Source organism: Emys orbicularis, chromosome 9 (genome assembly GCF_028017835.1).
Source record: "Emys orbicularis isolate rEmyOrb1 chromosome 9, rEmyOrb1.hap1, whole genome shotgun sequence".
Taxonomy (NCBI): Eukaryota; Metazoa; Chordata; order Testudines; family Emydidae; genus Emys; species Emys orbicularis.
The window spans coordinates 17,703,952-17,723,476 of NC_088691.1; the positions used below are offsets into that span (position 1 = coordinate 17,703,952).

General features: G+C 44.1%; 1 protein-coding gene across 1 annotated transcript in view; it reads right to left on the reverse strand.

Moving 5' to 3' along the window:
- Positions 1-4,153: 4,153 nt before the first annotated feature.
- The window catches only part of LOC135883685 (collagen alpha-6(IV) chain-like), a 127,191-nt gene continuing 111,819 nt past the window's right edge, over positions 4,154-19,525 (reverse strand). The window contains 17 exon segments of the mRNA XM_065410919.1: positions 4,154-4,414; positions 5,356-5,642; positions 5,882-6,073; positions 7,436-7,552; positions 8,754-8,900; positions 9,505-9,603; positions 10,621-10,782; positions 11,654-11,770; positions 12,216-12,341; positions 13,878-13,949; positions 14,413-14,520; positions 15,325-15,432; positions 16,690-16,764; positions 17,710-17,773; positions 18,048-18,229; positions 18,550-18,675; positions 19,085-19,228. Coding sequence (XP_065266991.1) covers positions 4,154-4,414; positions 5,356-5,642; positions 5,882-6,073; positions 7,436-7,552; positions 8,754-8,900; positions 9,505-9,603; positions 10,621-10,782; positions 11,654-11,770; positions 12,216-12,341; positions 13,878-13,949; positions 14,413-14,520; positions 15,325-15,432; positions 16,690-16,764; positions 17,710-17,773; positions 18,048-18,229; positions 18,550-18,675; positions 19,085-19,228 — 2,387 coding nt within the window.

Here is a 19,525-nt window from a genome sequence, read left to right on the forward strand (position 1 = left end):
TACTTGCTATAGTTTATGAATTTGCTTGCACAGACCATAAATATAAAACAAAAAGTTATCCCAAACTGATGACACACACACACACACACACAAATTATTTAAGGTCCCTGATTCTGCCTTGTTACCTTATCAAGTCTATTTTGGTAAAAGTACCTTAGATATACAAGTCCCTAGCAGAGTTATGTAGTTAGATGTTTATTTAAACTGAGGATATCTCTAGTAGCTTTCTGAACAAGGGTTCAGAAATATCAAGCCCTTACTGTGCACAAGGGCTTTTAATGAATTAATGAGTCGCATTTTATGTTTCCTAAAAACACAATTCCCATCTGGATGAGGCCTGGTATGATAGTGCAGTTAACATGAAAATCTCCCAATTTCATTCTTCACAAATAGATGAGAATACTGGGCCGAAGCAGGAGATGTGCTGAGTACTTGCAAAACCCAAGTGAAATGAGATGCTGGTGCTTAGCATCTGAAGAACGGGAAAACATGACTTTCGAACAAAAATAATTACCCAGACCAAGAGTTAATGTCTTGTTTGCCTTTATTAACCACAGTTTGGAAACTGAACATTAACAAAAGGAGATGTCACCACACGCTGTTTAAAAAAAAAAAAACAAAAAAAAAACTGTGATGTATCCCCAACTAGTATTCATTTAAGACCATAGCCATGCTTGGTGCCTTCCAGACAAAAGTGAAAATGCAGCCCCTGCTGTGAAAAGCTTACATTCTAAAGGATGACATCTACACAGAAAAGGGAAGTACCCGCTAGATGACTGAGCAATGAAGCTAGGCATATATCATCCTCAGTCCATTTTTTTTTTTTTTTTTGCCCTCCTGTTATCTTTCATTACGTAAACACAACTCGGAGGCGAAATCTGAAGTTGACACTTTTCCAGGAAGCCTGTATTGAGCAGCAGCTGGAAGGAGAGGGGGTAAATACAGGGTTGATTGGAAGAAGGTCTGGAGATAGGAGTGGAAGAAGATCAGACTGTGGCCCTGATCTTGCAAAGACATGCTTGTGCTTAACATTACCCATCAGGGTGGAATCCTGGCCCTACTGAAGTCAATGGAAGTTCTGTCACTGAAAGCAATGAGATTACGCACGGTGCATAAAGCTAAACAAGTACATAGACCCTGCTCCTGAAAAGACATGTGTATTTCAGTCATGTGCATCCAGAGCAGAACCCGCTTTTCCTCACCCCTCCCCTCAACATCCAAACAAATAAGCTGGTACCAGACCTGGTGCTTCTCCTGCTGGCACCTAATGAGTAGAATGGGTGACAAATAAAAATGTTTTCCACAAATATTTGCTCAAATTTTTAAAACAAACACTGGAGTTATTTGAGTTTTACTGACACCAATATTTTCAGAAAGTGAAATTCAAAGTCAAATACCATGCGACTTATCGGAGCAGTCCCAACTAAAACACAGATCAGGTATCTGACATGGATGCATCATCAAACTATGGAGTGAAAAAACGAGATGTTTGTTGAATAATTCAAAGTTGTGATTGATATTTTGCAAGCAGAAAGAGGCTACATCAAAGAATAAATTGTTGACTGCAAGTTATTGGCTCAGCTCCAATTGGGCTCAACCATGCAAGGGTCTTGAGTACCCTGACCATGATCCAGCAAAACTCTTAAGCTTGTGAGTAGTCCTGTTGAAATCAATGAGCCTACCTGTGTACTTAAATTCAACCATGTGCTTTAGTGGATCAAGGCACGAGTTCTAAGTACCCTGCTAGACTAAATCAATAATAAAGAAGAGTGATTAAGTCTTTGTCCTGGATCAGTAGCAACTTTCTGTAGAGTTTTGTCTTTCAATTAAAAAAAAAAAAAAAAAAAAAAAAAAAGGAATTTACAAGGCCCTCAGTTCAGATCCTCTATAATGCTGATACCTATGGGTATCGCCAACCTCACTGTAGAAAGAAGCTGAAATTAATAGCTTTAGCCTTAGCTAATTCTCAACATGGACATATTGTATTTATGGCTTTCCCTTAGAATATATGGGAAAATAGAAATTGAGTACCACTGATTGTAATTATAACCTGAAGGAACTGTGAATATTTAACAGTACATTAGAAATACAGTAATGTGTTTTTTAACTAGTAGAAATAAAGCCCAGAGGATGAGGAATACAATACAGGTGATTTTAGCAGTAAAAAAAATGTACATCCAACAACTGCTTGTTTCTGTGTTTCCATAAACTTGAATGCTAAATAATAAGGCTTCTACATTTTAAAATATACACAATTTGAATACTTACAAAAAAAAAACTGTTCCAAGGCTACCTCGGAAAGATGATTTCATATGTACTGTAATAGACCCAGGCCAGTTGGGTACAGCAGATTAATAGAATGCAGATATACTGGCCACTGGATAAGCAGTTTTCTGTTCCCTGACTGACCAGAGCGGGGGCTGCTCCAGGCTAGGGTGGATGCCTGACTCTAATTAACCTGCAAAGAGTCAGGTGAGGCCGTTAAGCTAATGTGAACACCTGACTCTAATTAAGGCCCCTCTGATACTGTAAATGGGCTCACTACTGTCAGGCTGGGGGAAAAGAAAAGGGAGCCAGAGGAAAGGAAGTGCGGCTGAAGGGCTGGCTAATGAAGATACTCTCAAGCCACTGGAAGGGAGCCCTAAGGTAAGGGTGAAGAAGGCATTAAGAGAGAGAAGTGGGAGAGCTGTGGGGAAGTGGCCCAGGGAAGTGTAGCAGCTCTGGCGGTGAAAGGTTGGCTGCCAACAGCTACTGCCACTAGGGTCCCTGGGCTGGAACCTGGAGTAGAGGGCAGGCCTGGGTTCCCCCCAACCCACCACTACAGAAAGAACCTCCTGGGAAGGGAAGACAGGCCCCTGTCAGGACAGGAGGCTAAACTGTTCTTGAATAAGCCCGTAGGGATAACAGAGACTGTGGGAGTTCTCTCACCAACCTCCTTGCTGGCTTATGATGAAAAGGGCTCAGTAGACTGTAACCCTGGCCCTAGAGAGAGAAGGGCTAGGTGGAGGGTCGCAGTGAGCCTCTGAAGCTAGCATAAACCGCCTGGAAGCACGGGACCCACGGAGACAAAGTTGTAGCTCTGCCACAGTACGTACACCTCTACCTCGATATAACGCTGTCCTTGGGAGCCAAAAAATCTTACCGCGTTATAGGTAAAACTGCGTTATATCGAACTTGCTTTGATCCACTGGAGTGTGCCGCCCCGTCCCCCTGGAGCACTGCTTTACCGCGATATATCCAAATTCGTGTTATATCGGGTCGCGTTATATTGGGGTAGAGATGTACTAATGAAATTATTCTGGAGGTGACAAATTGCTAGAGTGCAAAAGGATAATGACAAACCTTGAACTGTGCTTACATAGAGCACATTTCAATAGAGAGACAGCTGTGCTGAATAATGAAAATGGCTTTAAGTTCAAGTAGAAATCCACATTTTTCACTGGGGACATCAGTTACAGCTGGTCTGAATTTGGCTCCAAGTTGCTTGTGCATCACTGAAACCAAAGATTATGCCAATTGCTTTAAAAAGCAAAACAAAATGAGCTCATCTTTAAGTAAAACTTCCCAGGTAAGCCAGGTTTCAGTCTGTAATGCTTAATACTCTGAGCATCTCTGCTGCAGTGATTTGTTTTAAGTGGTTTAGAGTTAAGTTCCTTTCCTATTGAAAATCCACTTCATTACCTATTTTCTCATCTAATCAAGGTTTATTCCCCTAGGCCATGCCAAATGCTTTCTGCAAAGCCAACTCATCAGTGAAGCACCAACTTATTTAAGAAAATCTATCATTGGCTATAGATGAGTGCATAAAAGGGATGGGTGATATAATATGGAGTGCTTGTCACTCTGCAATCTGAATGAGAAAGGCACAGAGACTTTCTGAGGTAGCCATGAATAGGAAAACAAACATGAAAGCAAAAGTGTAGCACCATGTTCCACAAAACAGTCAGAGGTTTCAGAGCATTAGTCTGTCCCCCCTTCCTTCTGTGTGAAGTCACGTTTCTTATGGATCTAAAACATAATTTCTACAGTGTTCTGGCTGTTGTAACTTATCCACAAACCACCAGCAGAATGGGCTTGTGTTTATATTTCTTCTTCCAATGATTGAGGTTTAAACTCTTAGGTAGCAAAGTTTTATTTGTTTGGGTGGTTTTTGCTACAAGTTCTTCATGCATACTTGGCAACGGCTGACTCGTGTTCGGAGCTGTCCTGCTTTCAGAGTTTCTGAGGGAGGAGCACCGACAAACTGCTGCGTGCGTTCGACTGTCGTCAGCCAGAAGCTGTATTTGTTTGCAAAGTAATGGCAGGTTCCTCTGGCACCATTGCATTCAATGAAAGGAGTAGCACGGAAATCCTCAAGGCAAGAGCCGGGTGAGACAAGGGACTGACCTCCGCCTTCTGCGCCAGCTGCAGTGTGCTAGAATGAATATGGTCATTTAATTGAGTTCCAAAAGAAGGAAATAGGCAGTTACATAGGGACTCATGGGATACATTTGTTGCAGTGAACAAAATGGGGAGATCTAGATCGCTCCCCCATGACACCTGTAGCTACATGTCACTTGGGTCGGAGTTACGGGGGAAGCACAAGAATGCAAACCCCGGGCTGAATATAGGATTCTGGTAATCTAAAAAAACAGCTTTTCACTTACAAAGTGAGCAAATTTGAAAACTGAGAGACAATAAAGAATCTCATAATGCTATTTTTAGAATCACTTTGCAATCGCACTTTAATGAACTACCAGGAAATCTCATTGTAGAACATTTCTGGAAAAAGCGTGGGAGAAGGGGTTAAATCTGTGCTATAGTTTAATTGCAGTGGTGTGGCCATGTTGGTCCCAGGATATTAGAGACACAAGGTGGGTGAGCTAATATCTTTTATTGGATCAACTTCCATTGGTGAGAAAGACAAGTCTTTGGGCTTACAGGTCTGGGAAGAGTTGAGCGTAAGCTCGAAAACTTTCTCTCACACCAAGAGAAGTTGGTCCAGTAAAAGATATTATCTTACCCACCTTGTCTCTCTATAGTTAATTAGCCTTTTTGATGTTTAAAGGAATCAGGTCTGAAGGGCCATTACTCTCTTTGCTAGTATGGAAGTGTTCTGTTTCTTCCACCCCACCATGAACTTTATCAATACACTTGAGAAGTTAGCTAAATGGCAACAAAATGGCTGAGGTTATTCTAGGTCTGCTGGTAATGCACAAGGAACTCCTTAAGTCAGCTTGTTGTGGAGCTTTAGGTTTCTTGGACACAACTGTTAAAACTAGCAAACTTAGTGGCTGAGTCAAAGATGAACTGCCAATATTAAAACAAGCCTCATACAATGTGACCGTCTTTGCATTAACAAATCGATTTTCTCACCATTAGGAAAGAGTATCCAATCCACAGGCTGCGCCAGCCTTCGGGGCACTGCGGGATGGTAATGTCCTGGCTGTGTACTGCAATAGCCTGGGAAGGTGCTTCACACACCGAGCAACGACTGATATACTGTGGGATCTCCAGACGGCTCACTGGCATCATAGGAATAGGAGCAGTGGTGGAGAGCCAGTAGGATTTGTCATTTCGGCTGGCATAGTAGCACACCTCATAGATGTTGCAGTAAATAAATGGCATGGTGCTGAAGCGAGGCAAGCAGGAGCCAGCAAAACCTGGGTGGGAATGGAGAGGAGAACAAAGGGCACATCAAGCTGCTGCCAAAAGGCAAGAGCTATTAAAGACCAGATCCAGACGATATGCAAGTGGCAAGTATCATTGCACCCTCAGTGTCGTATTCCACCTCAGAGTCACACTTCTTACAAAGCCCAGTGAAATCAGTAGGAGTTGTGCAGTGTGTATGGGGCAGTGGAATTTGTCCTGCCTCATTTGTGACAGAGTCTTTTTGACTTACCGAGATCCTGGTTGTGCGCCTTTTCCTGCCCCTCCACATACAGCAAGCTGTAACCCTCCCAGAGCTTATTCATTCCAATTGGGCATGGCGGGATCTGCTCCGACTGGCTGTGCTTCACCAAAGTGTATCCAACGCCTACACCCCGACCCGGCATTCCAGGCAAACCAAATGGGCCTGGCTTTCCAGAGACACCTGGGAGAGAAAAGTCAGTCACATGTTGCGAGTACAATGTAAGATAGCTGACTTTCTGCATCCATCCTTGTGTTTGGGCATTTATGTCACTTCTGTCACAACTAAACAACAACGTAAAGCTCAAGTATTGATGGTTGCCATGTGATCGAATAGGCCTAGCTGAGTCTCAAAGCCAATCAGTACCCTATGGTACTGACTCACTTTTCCATACCATTAATTTTTCTGTCTCACCCAATCACTGTGGTATGCAGGCACTCGCAATTGTAGTTCATAATACAGTAATTCTGCCTTGCCCTTCTGGGTGAGGACCTCCAGCACTCGTTAATTCCCACACTAGTGCAGTAGGTGGTGGTGTTTTATCCTGATGGCACAGAGGTTCAGTAGCTTGTCCCAGGTTATAGAGCTAGTCTGTGGTATAGCCAGGAACAAAATCCAGACACACTGACTGTCAGTCAAGCACCAGGATGTACCTCCCATTCACCGTCCCACTCCAACCACATTTCTTCTCTCTGACTCACTCCTTTTCAAATTCTACAGTGAATGTCCTGTTCCTGTGCTTCCAAATCCTCCTGATGACTCCCTGTTTATTACAGCTAGAAAGGTGTCCATCATCCTATACAATGAATCATCAGTAAGGCTAAGATTTTTGTCATGGATATTTTTAGTAAAAGTCACGCATAGGTCACAGGCAATAAAGAAAAATTCACGGAAGTTCCTGACTTGTCGGTGACTTTTACTAAAAATATCCCTGACAAAATGGGGAGCTGTGGAGTCCCCACACCTCCAACAGCAACTAGGCAGCTGTGGGGGGCCCGGCTAAGAGATCTGGGGGCCCCCACCACCTGTGGGGGCTTGGAGCTCCAGGCTTCCCACCACCCGGGGTGGCCAGGAGCTGCAGAGGAGCCCCTGCTTCCCACAAGCTCGGCGGCTTGGGGCTCCGGAGGGCCCCTGCCGCCCATACCCACACCTGCCGGGCCACCGTGGGCGGTGGGGGGACCATACAGCTCCCAGCAGCTGTGGGCTGAAGTCACAGAACTCTCTGGAAGTCATGGATTCCTTGACCTCTGTGACAAAATCGTAGCCTTAATCATCAGTAGTGACAGATATCCACTGCAGCATGCTCTAGAGTATGCAATTGCTGAGTTTACTCCCAACTGTCTCACTAAAGGTGAAATTCATATCAATGCAGACACAAGGCACAAGATCTTGGGCACCACATAGGTCCTTCTTTTTTACGTCTATAATGTGTAATTTCTGTGATGTCTGAGGCCTTGGGCAACATCACTACATTAGGAGGCCATCTGGAATCTTGCTGATGGAGCACTCAGAATATCAAAAGAACAAATTAAAGAATAAAATTACCTTCCAATCCTGGTGGCCCTGGAATACCTGGGGTTCCTGGATCCCCAACTATGCCATCTGACCCCGGTAAACCAGGATGTCCCACCTGACCTGATCTGCCTGACAGACCTTTTGGACCTGTAATTAAATGTAATGATTGTTATTTAATTTGCTTCTTACATCAAAGCTTTCACTCCTGGCATCAACAGACGGATGTGTCATGATTAGCAATGCTGAGGGCTTAAACTTAACAATTCTTGTCACAAACAAATAGCTTGGCACCCTGATTCAATATGGCCTACGACCTGATGCGTATAACATGTTCAGGGATTACAAATGAACAGAAGAGACAGTGTTCAGATCTGGGTCAGGCTTAGGCTCTGGTGGATTTGAGTTTGAAGCCAAAGCAGCACTTGGATTCAGGTTTGGATATGATGCCAGTAAAATTTCATGATTATTTTCATCTGATCTCTCAAGATTTCTGCCATTGTAAACAGAGAAAAGATTACCTGGTCTCAGAACTGACTGCCATCATTTTGGGGCTAAAACCTTACAGAAGCAGCTATCCTTGATTGATTTCAGCCACATTCAAATCAGAAAATGGGCCTCCTCCAATTTTGGATCTCATATGATCCAAAGTTACATAATGGCAAGTTTAGATCCATGGATTTGCATCTAAATTCCCCTCTCCCACCTGCTCTACAATTCAATGGGATTAGCACTTGAGGTCTCTGTTTAATATTGTCATTTTGTGCTTTAGACCAGTGTGCAGGGGAAAGAGCAGACACCTGCTGGGATTCTGTCTCTCCAAGAGCTTGCACATAGTGAGAAATTGTGTTAATATTTAACATTAAGTTGTAATTATTTTCCCAAATTACAAGGAACATTCAGCATTGCAGTGGTGGGTATGTAGGACCTGATCCTGCACCCACTGAAGTCAATGGCAAAATTACAACAGTGCAAAATTAGGTTCCTAAAGTATTATAGTATTTCATGTTGACACAATCCCAATAATTCTCCATGATGAATCATTCTCAGACTGATTAGATCTGCTGCCAGATCTGCGTTGCCATCATGCCAACTGCATCATGACTGCTGCTTTCAATTCCATGAACCTAACACAAAAGAGGCTATAAAATCCCGTGAACATAATGTACAAGAAAATATTTCTATCCGGGTCTAATAAAAAAAAAAAAGATAGATACGCTGTGGTCATTTCCATTACAAAGCTTCTAAAGAAAAGCATATGAACTTTGACAGCACAATTTACAAAGCAGTTTCCTGTGAATGCAAGAAGTCCAATGTTTCAGTTTCACTTATTTGATGCAGTGCTCTTTACCTTGCTGCCCATCTGGTCCCTGAAATCCACGATCTCCAGCATAGCCAGGGACACCATCAATTCCTGGCAGACCAGGTAGCCCTGGAGGAACTATGACTTCTTCTGGTTTTGGTACTAGGCCTGGAGCGCCTGGTAGGCCTGGGAAACCTGTACACATCACAAATGGCACCATAAGCACCCCACATAAAGTGCACAGATAGGATGATCTACTAATACAAGGATGTAGTTCAACAAATTGAGAAGGCCCTGTATGTTAGCACTGGGTATATTCCCATGACTTCCCCAGCTCTTGTTAAAAGTCCCTAATTTCCTTAAGTCCCAGCCCCTTTTTTATTTTTTTGGCTACATATACAGGTTGTTGGGGATCTGGGGGAGAAACAGTAATCCTCCCCCCCACCCCCCAGCAGGAAAGACACAGAGATTGACAGAAAGATCAACACAGAAACAGAGAGAGTTCCAATTTCTGCAAGCCGTTGTCTCCACAGAGAAAACACTAAAGAAGATACATTTTAAGTAACAAAGTTGCAAAGACTGGTTCCCAACTTCCGGAAAGTCCGGGCATGTTTGGAGCTGAGTTGCTGGTTTATGCCCATCCCCATTTAAAAGTCACCAAAAGCTCAGGCTTTATACTTGGGTGGAAAAAAGGAACAAAATCCAAAATAACAGAAACCCGCTAACTGTGCTCCCTCACCTTCCACCCCACAAGCTGTTTGCAAATGCAGTACAGCTCTCCAAGTCATCCTGTGCTTACCTCGACGACCAGTTTCACCTTTCAGACCAGGAATTCCAGGGTCCCCGGGAAGCCCATCTTTACCTGGCATCCCCATAAAGCCTGGCTCAGCCTTCACACCTGAGAAGATACAGAGCAACGAGTAATGGACCTTGAAAACGAATCCCTGAGTGAAATACTGGCAGATGCACCAGTGGCAGAGGTGTGGTTCTAAACTACATAGTCACACCCTTGTGTCAATTCTGATTCCCACAATCGACTGACACAGCCGCAGGGCAGCTTTGTGAGAGCCTCCACTGTAACATTATTAGCAGGGAATCTTACACTTAATCTGAAATCATTACAAACGTCATTCCCTCTTGTGGAAAAACCCCTGGGAGGGGGTTCTGGAGAGGAGGTATCTTCCCCATGTGAAATTCCTCACTGACAACCCCCAGGGGGCAGGGTTTGCTCTCACAAATAGGCTCTGGAGCCCACCCACAAACCCAGAGAACCTGCCAGAGGCCTTGTGCCCTCACAGCAGCTTTGATCTCCAGTGTCCTTCCTCGTCTGGCTCCCAAGCTCTATAGCTCCTGTAGAACCACGCTTCCTACTGGGGAGGATCAGAGGAAGAGTGATGTGCTCCCCCACTGGCCCTGCCTGTACAGACTGACTCCCCACAGACCACTCTGTCCCTGGCCCCTCATGGATCCCCAAGTCCATGGTGTGGCCGAGACGAGGCCCAGAGGATGTGTGGATGGGTAGGAGAGAGCCGTGGCAGCGGCTTTTCCTGGCCCACAGAAGAGGGGAGATCTGTACGTGGATCTGGGGATAGGCATCCCAGACAGCAGCAGCAAACAACGAGCATAGTATTTCTGTCTGTGGACAGCTGTTACCTAAAATAATGAAGAGAAGTGAAAAAATGCAAGGTGGGATTTTCCAAGAGTGCTCAGGGCTGGCTGGCCTAACGTCGCTCCATCACTGTAGGCGAAAATGGAGTGCTTTGGAGAAACCTACCTTCAGCGTTCACGGAACAGAAAACAAATCCCAGAGTGCCACACACCTACATCAGACCTGATTTCACAGCTATCATGCTCACAACATGTGACAGCTCTGTATACTCCCAGGGGACAGCTTCAAAGCACTGTACAAAAATACCTTTGAGTCCTGAAGCTCCTGGAATTCCAGGTGGACCGGGGAGTCCCATGTCACCCTTTATGCCTGGCAAACCAGGAACTCCAGGGAGACCTGGAAAGCCAGTATCACCTTGATTGGAGGCTGGGCCAGAGAGCCCTCGAGGACCTGGAGGGCCTGGGGGACCTAGGAACAAAATGGGTGAGAAAAATCAGTTTCTGTAACAGACAGAATGCTGCCATTATCCTCAGCTGGCCACCCGATGGCATACTCATTCATTCGTTCTTTGGCTGCATGGGAGCAAGGTTTCCAGGGTGAGGGATGTCCTATGGACATAAAAAATATCATTTCCCCTTCATAACGGTCAGCTCAGCAGGCCAGGAGGAGGATTTGCTACAAACTATTGTGTTCTAGGTCAAATCTCTATTTCTTTTGGTTCCCCAACTGCCAGCGAAGGGAGTTCGCATCCCTTCACACTGCGAGAGCTGGTGAGTCACACTGCTCTGTGATTTATCCGAGCATGTACAATGATGCTCTTTGGGGCAGGGAACGTCTGTTTGTTCTGTGGTTGTACAGCACCGAGCACAGTGAGGGCCTAGTCCATGAGTGGGGCTCCCGGGCACTACCGTAGTACAAATAAAAAAGTAACAACAGGAATGATGATGAAATCTCAATAAAATAATTAAATCATACTAGTGATTAATGAGAAATCATTATCTTGCACTTATATTGCCACCTTTCACCCAAGGAGCTCAAAGCATTTACAAAGTTGGATAAGCACAGTATTATTATCCCCATTTTACATCGGGGGAAACTGAGGCATAGTGCAATAAAACCATTTACTACAGGTCAGTGGCAGAGCAAAGACCAGAGAACCCAGACCTCTTGATTCCCAATCCCTGCTCTAAACACCAGATTAGATTGACTGACCGCTCATAAAATCCAATTTCCCCTTCTCCGCTGTTCACAGGAAATGAATGGCAGTCAACCTTGCTATTTCCACTGTTAGAGCATATAACACAAATAAGCTACACTAAGGAGGCTCTCATCTCCATACCTGGATTCCCATCCACTCCAGGACGGCCAGGATCACCACGTCTCCCAGGTATATTTGAAGGAAGAGAGATGCCAGGAGGCCCTGGTAAACCAGGCAGACCCAAAGTACCTGGAGGACCTAGAATTACAGATGAATATTGAAAAAAAAAAAAAAAAAAAAACAGGAAATGCCTGCATCCCTATTGTGATCATCAGGGATGATCCACGTAGACAGTGTAACATCAATATGGGTAGAATTAAGGGGTACGGGATGTTATCCCAAACAACACCCCATCCCCATCCAGGGAAGGAACAAACCTCCTTTCTCATTAAGTGAGAGCACCACGAGAGAACTATAAAACTAGGACAAACTATTGACTCAGTCATTTGTCGTACATTAGACCATGCCATACCTTTACTTTGTGTTTACAAATCTACAAACCAATGACCCCTTCACATCTTTATGACTGTGAATTTCCATTATTAAACTACACTGACCCTACATATACTCCCAGCTGCCCCAAGTCTAAGTACATTCTATTAGTCAATACAATTCATCTGCTTCCACAGTCGTTACTATTTACCCATGTCTCCTGATGATCCTTTCTGCCCAGGGAGTCCTGGGGCTCCTAGGCCAATGCCTGGGGAACCTTCTTCACCCTTGGGACCTGGAAGCCCTGCAGGGCCGTTCAGTCCAGCTTCACTCAGACCTAATCAAACATGTTTAAAGAGGAGAGAGGAGCCTTTTAAAACTGCTTGCTGTAAGTTCGTTTGCATGTTCAGTCAATATACAGCGTTAGCCACCCACCCCTCAGCTGCTGGAGTTCAGAGAAATCACTGGGGCTGAATCTGGTCCCAACTCCAGTCCCTTATATGCTGCTCTGGTGGTGCACAGTGGATGTAAAGATGACCCAAGGAGCTGGGGAAGAATTCTCCCAGTCTAAGAGCAGCATAGCCCTATGCTACTCCTTTCATGAGCCCTGGTGTAAGGATGTGCCCATAGTGCTTGGTGCAACAAGGATTCTGGGTTCCAGCGAAGCCCATAGTCAGCTTGGGAAAGTCAATTTTGCCTCCCATCCCTCTGGATTGTGTCTTCTGTGCCGCTCCTCTCAGGAGACACAATACAGAGTTGAACCCACTGTTCAAAAGACTTTGGTTTCCAAGTCTTTTGAACAGTTCTTTTTTTGAACAGTCAATCAGCATTGGCTGCTCAAGAAGATTTGGAGTGAAGCATGAGGTGCTGCAGGACAGAGGCAGGGCTCTGGGAGATGCTTCCCATGGTGTGCTTCGCAAGAGCCAATACCATATAGTCTTTCCATTCTCACAGATATGAAAATCAGAAAACAAATGCAAATCGTTTGAGTGCTTCAGAAAATATGACAATTGGCTTTATTTCCCAAAAATAAATCAGAGAAACATGGAGAGCACTAGAGAGATTTTTATGAACTAGAATTTTTATGTTCAGTCTTAATACTGTTTGCATCCAGTAATGCCTGTGTTTCTTTCATTTATCCAGTTACAATTTAAAGTTTACAAATCTGACGTTTCTGTTACCATTTTAAAAACGTTCAGACTTTGAGGATGATTCTGACTAGATATACCTCTCTCTCCAAACGTCTTTCCCCACCTCTTTGGATTTGTCAAAACATTGTTGAGAAAAAAAGAACTATTAAAATTACCATCAAAATATGAAAATCCAGCAGAACATTCCTAAATGCAGCCTAAGGGCCTGGTGCTCTTACTCATGTGAGGAAGCCCACAGACCTCAGTGATACTACTCTCATGAACGAGGGCTACAAGCCCAGGCTCAGTGTAATTGAGATCTATGCGGCAACTTGTCATCTTTAAGCCAAAACCCAACCAAACATACAATTGTTGTCTGGGTAAAATCAGAGTAACGGAAATGAGAGATAGAGCAGGCCTATACTTTCATCAAATTAACTTCCTAGCGGTTACAGGCTGGTTCAGGTGTTGAGGCAGAACCTACAACCCCAATGGCACCTGCAGAAGACATCCTGCTCTCGTTTTCATGTGTGAAACCCCACTGAATTCAGTGCTAATGCTTCATTATTGAAGTAGAATTTGGTCCCACACATTTAGTAAGAATACTGACGCTAGATGCACAATGTGGGTTCCTTGTTATTTCTATGAAATCCAGAACATGACTAAAATGGAGCCATTTTGTGACGAACTATGTCGTCACTCAAACCCCACCCTCTAAATATACCACAGCAGCAATTTTTTACCTGGTGTTCCAGGTGACCCTTTTGTGCCTGGCAAGCCGTTCAGCCCATTTAAACCAGGAAATCCAGGGAATCCTGAGGAGACATTATAGAAGCTTGAATGGACAATCAATAGCTTGTAGCATATAAGAAGCACCTAATCTGAAGGAAATGTATAAGACAAGGAGACTCTGTGCATGCGTTTACTGCTTCTGGAGACCAATGCAAGTAAGATTTTCCTCTAGACACCTCACATTAATGCCAGAAGAGGAGCTTTTCCCATAGGAGCTTGCTTTTATAGTTTTACCTGCAACACACCCTACTATGACCCAAACCTCAAAAATCAGATAAGAGCCTCTCCCTTTTCAGATATCATTCTGATGGTTTTGAGCAGCTGGAGCCAACATTGACACCACCAAGAAATGAGCTGCAGTTACTAATGCACACCAGCCCAAGCACAGTAGACTACAACTGTGCTGTCTGCTATATCCTGCCCAGCCAATACACTAGTTTATTGATTTAACTTTCCAGCTGGGGAAAAAGTCAAAGAAAGATGCACCTTTTTGCCCTGCTATCCCAGAGAGTCCGATGAATCCTACAGGTCCAGGCTGCCCTGGAGAACCTGGGAGACCTGCATTTCCTCGCAACCCGGCAATTCCAGGGAGGCCTGAAAACAAGCGACAAAATGACAAGGGATGGACTTTCACACATGCACACACACTGTTGAGCGCAAGCACTGGACAACTCTGTTTTACAAATTTGCAGTCTTTCACCCTCTCATGGCAATGTAAAGTAGAAGTGCTGGATGTGCAAACTGCTATCTAGACAAAACAAATCCAAAAAGCACACTCTCTATTATCACATGTCATCAGAACAACTAGCTGTATAAGATTTATCAAACAATTTATCTGATTAATTTCACTATTTTTTCTCATATAAATTATTCAACAACTGTATTTTTCCATCATCTGCCCAGATTATAGACTTGGGTAAATAATTCACAGATATATACACTGATTATATATATCGTCAGTCGTGACAATGGCTGGAGAACCAGCCATGGAGTAAATTACTGCTGTAAATTACTGTCTGTAAATCAGATCAGGGATCATTCGAACCCCAGCAGCAGCCCAGGATCCAGGAGGTGCAGAGATGGCTAAAACTCAGCTTTCCTCCTCCCCTTTCCCTTTGGCTGTATCTTCTGTGCTATGCTACCCAGGCGTTACAATGCAGGATCTGCCTCTAGGTTTATCACTATAGAATGTGGTCCCGCCTTTCAGACCAAGAATAGAAGAAAATACAGAGTGCCAGATGACATTGTGTCTGTTACAAAAGGTCTTTTTTTATTTCTCTATTAAGATGAGGCCGCCCTATCACAAGCAACATAAGAACAAAAACTAAAACAACACAGCAGTATATCTTTGGCCATCCTACAAACCTCACTGGTTAGATGCTATGCTCACTGCCATACCTGGTGGTCCTTCTCGGCCCAGGTCACCTGGGATACCTTTAGGCCCATCCATGCCAGTGCTTCCTGGGTATCCTGGTTCACCCTTTGGCCCATCTTTTCCCCTCTCACCTTAAATGATAAGTGTGAAAATCATGTTAGATCATATCACAGACCACAGACCATACCATCATGGATCTGTTATCTAAGGGTTGGGCATGAACTAACAATTCTGCTTTGCAATGCTATGGCCATTACAGTGTACTATAGGATATTGCTGTTATAATCTCCTGATATCCCTTGTGAGGTCAAGGGATGAGCAGCAATATCCTATGGAGCAGGCTACTGGCCTTTTACAGAACTTTTGCAACCAATCACAGGTCACTGCTGAGTACTAGGAATAAAAAAAAAATGGAAGAGAGAGACAGGAAGGCCCTTTCTACTATCAAGAAGTCACAGTAATTTCTGTATCACTATGGCTCAGTGGGTGACTCTCTCCCCACTGGGTCAGAAAGTTATAGAGTCTCATTTTAACTGTTTGTGCTCAGAATTTCTGAAAATCAGGTTCTATAAATTCTAACTTCATAACAAGACTTTGCTATCACTGGTGTCCAATGCTAGGTAGGTGCTGCATTTCAGATGAGACATCTAATCAACATCAACTTCTGCCCATCCCTAGAAACTGTGCAGGTGGAAGTTAATGATCCCATGGCTTTTTTTAAGAATAAAAAAAAGTGTCCCAGCATCATTCCCCCTTTCAGTTAAACCAGTTCATAGTCTTAGGTTACACATCACCAAAGCTTAGTGGCATAACAGCTACTCTGTTTGCATTGCAGACATTATCTCAGTGCTCTGTACTGCACTTTGGTTGAGATCCTTTTAGAAGTGGTGCTATGATATATTTAAAATAACTTGCCCAAACTCATAGGGTAAGTCAGCAGGAAAGGTGACTTTCTGTCCACTTCTCTAACCATAAGGCTACACGGCTTCTTCTCTCTAATCTGGCAGAAAAGCTATACTAGAGAAAGGCCTGAAGAAAATGAGAAGTATATGCATTTCCTGATGCTGCTGCACCAAAGGCCTCTGAACAGGGGCCTGGACACTGCTATCAGGGTGCCAGAGACTGGGTGCTCTGGAACCTACAGAATATGAGAAGCTAGGTGGGACCTGAGGGTTGGGGTTGAGATTAGGATTTTGGCTGGTTTTGGAGCGTTTAGTATTTTTCAGGCTCAGGCATGGGCCAGCTTCTAGTCCCCACATCTCTCATCTGCATGAGAAGACTCAATAAATGTATTCAGATAGTAAAATCACAGGCCTGTGCAGCAATGCTCAAGAATAAGCCCTGCAGCTTTCATTCCAGAAATTCATAACCATCAAGGGTTACCTTACCTGGGAATCCACGGTCCCCTCGTTCTCCTTTATCTCCTAACCCACCAGAAATTCCAAGTGATTCCCCTGGGTCACCTGGTAGAAGTCAAGAAAGGGACATTTTGATCTCTGGACTTGATTGTGCTGCTAGACCATTCTGTAATTAACCCATTCACTCCTAAATTGTAGCTTTTACGTGTTGCTTACTAACCTTTCTCCTGAAAATACACTTTTGCTACAGTTCAAATCCAGACTCAACGAAGGCAAAACAAATTACTTGCCTGGGGTAAAATAAATCCTTTTAACAATATTTGCATCAGCTTTAGATGCAGAGCTATGCAATGGTCCAATAAGCCACATATTAGATCACTGGTAACACCTAACTTTTCTCCTAGCTTCTAACTTCATAGCTTCTATTTATTTATACAATTGATACAGGATTATTTTCTAGATCTCTGGATGTATCTGGTATTGTGCTATGGAGAGAAGGATCAAAGGCGTGTTTGCTATTTAAGCATCAAATTCCCACTGAATTTCCCATTGAATTCCAATGGGAGTTGGGAGCCTAATTCCTTTGAAAACCCCAGCCTATATGCATATGTAGGTAGGTGGTTAAAACAAAGAGCACCATCTACTGGCACATAAGAGTATGTGGCATTGTTCATTGCTTTATGGTCCACTGCAAAAAGTTTCCTGACTGCATCTCTTAAAACAACCAGAGCAGGGGACATTTGAATAGCGCTTCCTCTGTCTGCATTGTGATTCTCAGTGAACTAAATGCATTTAAACAACAGAGGGAGGAATACACAGAGCAGATTTCAAGTGGATTTACCTCAGAAGATTTCTGGTAAGCAGTGACTCATCCAGCCACCCATCCCTGTATTTTAAGGGTTGTCCCCTATTTGCTATGAGAGCTGCTTAGAATATTTACATCCAAGCAAATAAAAAACTGGCAACTTTTTTCCTCACAGTCTCTCACCCACTCTCTTCTGCTGGGTCACACTCTGGAAAAGGCCTGGAAACTGGAAATCAATTTCTTACCCTTTGGACCACGGAAACCACCAGTCCCTGGAAACCCTGGTGCTCCTGAGATACCCTCTGAACCCTGGAAAAAAATAATATACGATTATCCTCATACCTACTGCCTGCAGCCTGGGTTGTGCTGATAGCAGTGAATTGCGCCCCAACAGATATAACAAAAATCTGTCTGGGAAAAAAGAAAATTATGTTTTTCATTTATCAGTGCCAGCTATTACCAGAGGAGAGCTGATTTTATTGCTGAGGTGGTGCGGTAAGCAAAAGTACTGCCAGCCTCTGCTGTTCTGATACAGTACGCGGGATTTTTCTAAGTGCACTCAGAATGGAAGATGCATATTTACACTTTCTCCTGGAAATCCGGGTAATCCTATGATTCCAGCCAGTCCTTTCTGTCCTGGCAAGCCAGGCGGTCCAGGCAGGCCTGGGAATCCTGCATCACCAGGTAGTCCTCTATCTGTGGCTGGCGACCCTCGTGAACCAGGAAGACCAGGTTGTCCAAGGTTTCCAGGGAATCCTTTATCACCTAAATTTATACAGAAAAGAAAAATGTGTTGCTACTTCATCATAAAGACATTCAGCCCAGTCAAGAAGCTTATTCTTCAATGCTCCCTGCAAGGAAGGGGAGGAGATTTAATTATTTCTGCAATAAAGAAGCACAGCTTTGAAGAGCTACTCTTGATTCAAATTCAGAGTTGCTGTGTGGAAAATCTTTGTAGAATCTGAAAGTAACAATACTGCAGGCTGCTAAATGGACAAAACATCCTCTGCCCAGAGTAAGCAGAATTACTGGATGGTTAGTGGTGGCAACTTTCATTTGGAACGTATTCTAATGCTGATAAATACCTCTAGGTCCAGGGAATCCTCTCAGTCCAGCTGACCCAGGATCGCCTTTGTCTCCCTTCAATACCAATGCCAATTCTGGAGGCCTAAGAACCAGGAGTCCAGGGGGACCTCGATCACCCCTGTCACCTGAAGACGTAAGAGAATTAAGCTGTACGAGAGAAGGGTCTCTTAAAAGAAGAATGTTTAAACACAGAGGCCTGGATTTCAGAGCTGCGGACCACCTGTGACTCCCACTGAAGCCATTTGAGCTGTAGGTGCTCAGCATCTTTGAAAACCAGGCCACAGCTACTTTACACCTGAATAGAGAATACTCTGGCAATGAAAAAATGGAAGCAGTTCTCCTCCCTTGCTGCTCTTGGGCCTAGGGTGACCAGTGAAAAATCAGGACATGGGGTGGACGGTAATAGGGTCCTATATAAGACAAACCCCCTAATATCAGGATGGTCCCAATAACACTGGGGTATCTGGTCACCCTACTTGGGCCCCTTGCTGCAGCAACCCAGTAATTTAGTCACATTTGTTTTTCAGAGCTCACCTTTTAGACCAGTGGGTCCAGAATATCCAATATTTCCTTCCCTTCCAGCTGACCCAGGAATTCCTTTCAGCCCACTCACCCCAGGGATACCAGGCAGGCCTGGCATGCCAGGAAAGCCAATCAACCCGGGAGGACCCTTTTCACCTGTTTGGAAAGAAGTTGTAAAACAAAGCGAGAAATTGAGTCTTTACAGGTATTTTCCATACAAATAGAAGTGGAAGTTGGGAGCAAGGTGGGTACGGCGTATTGTGCAAACCCAGGCAGTGAAAAATCCTAAAGCACAAACGTAGGAGGGTTCTGCTAGACGTCTCCATTCCTGTAGTAAGCCTCTGTTCACCACCACTTACTCGCTAGCTTCCAGTTCACCATCAAGGGTCTAATTCCTGTTCCCACTACAGCACACAATTCCAACTGATCCAATGGGAGCAGCATGTGATTTCA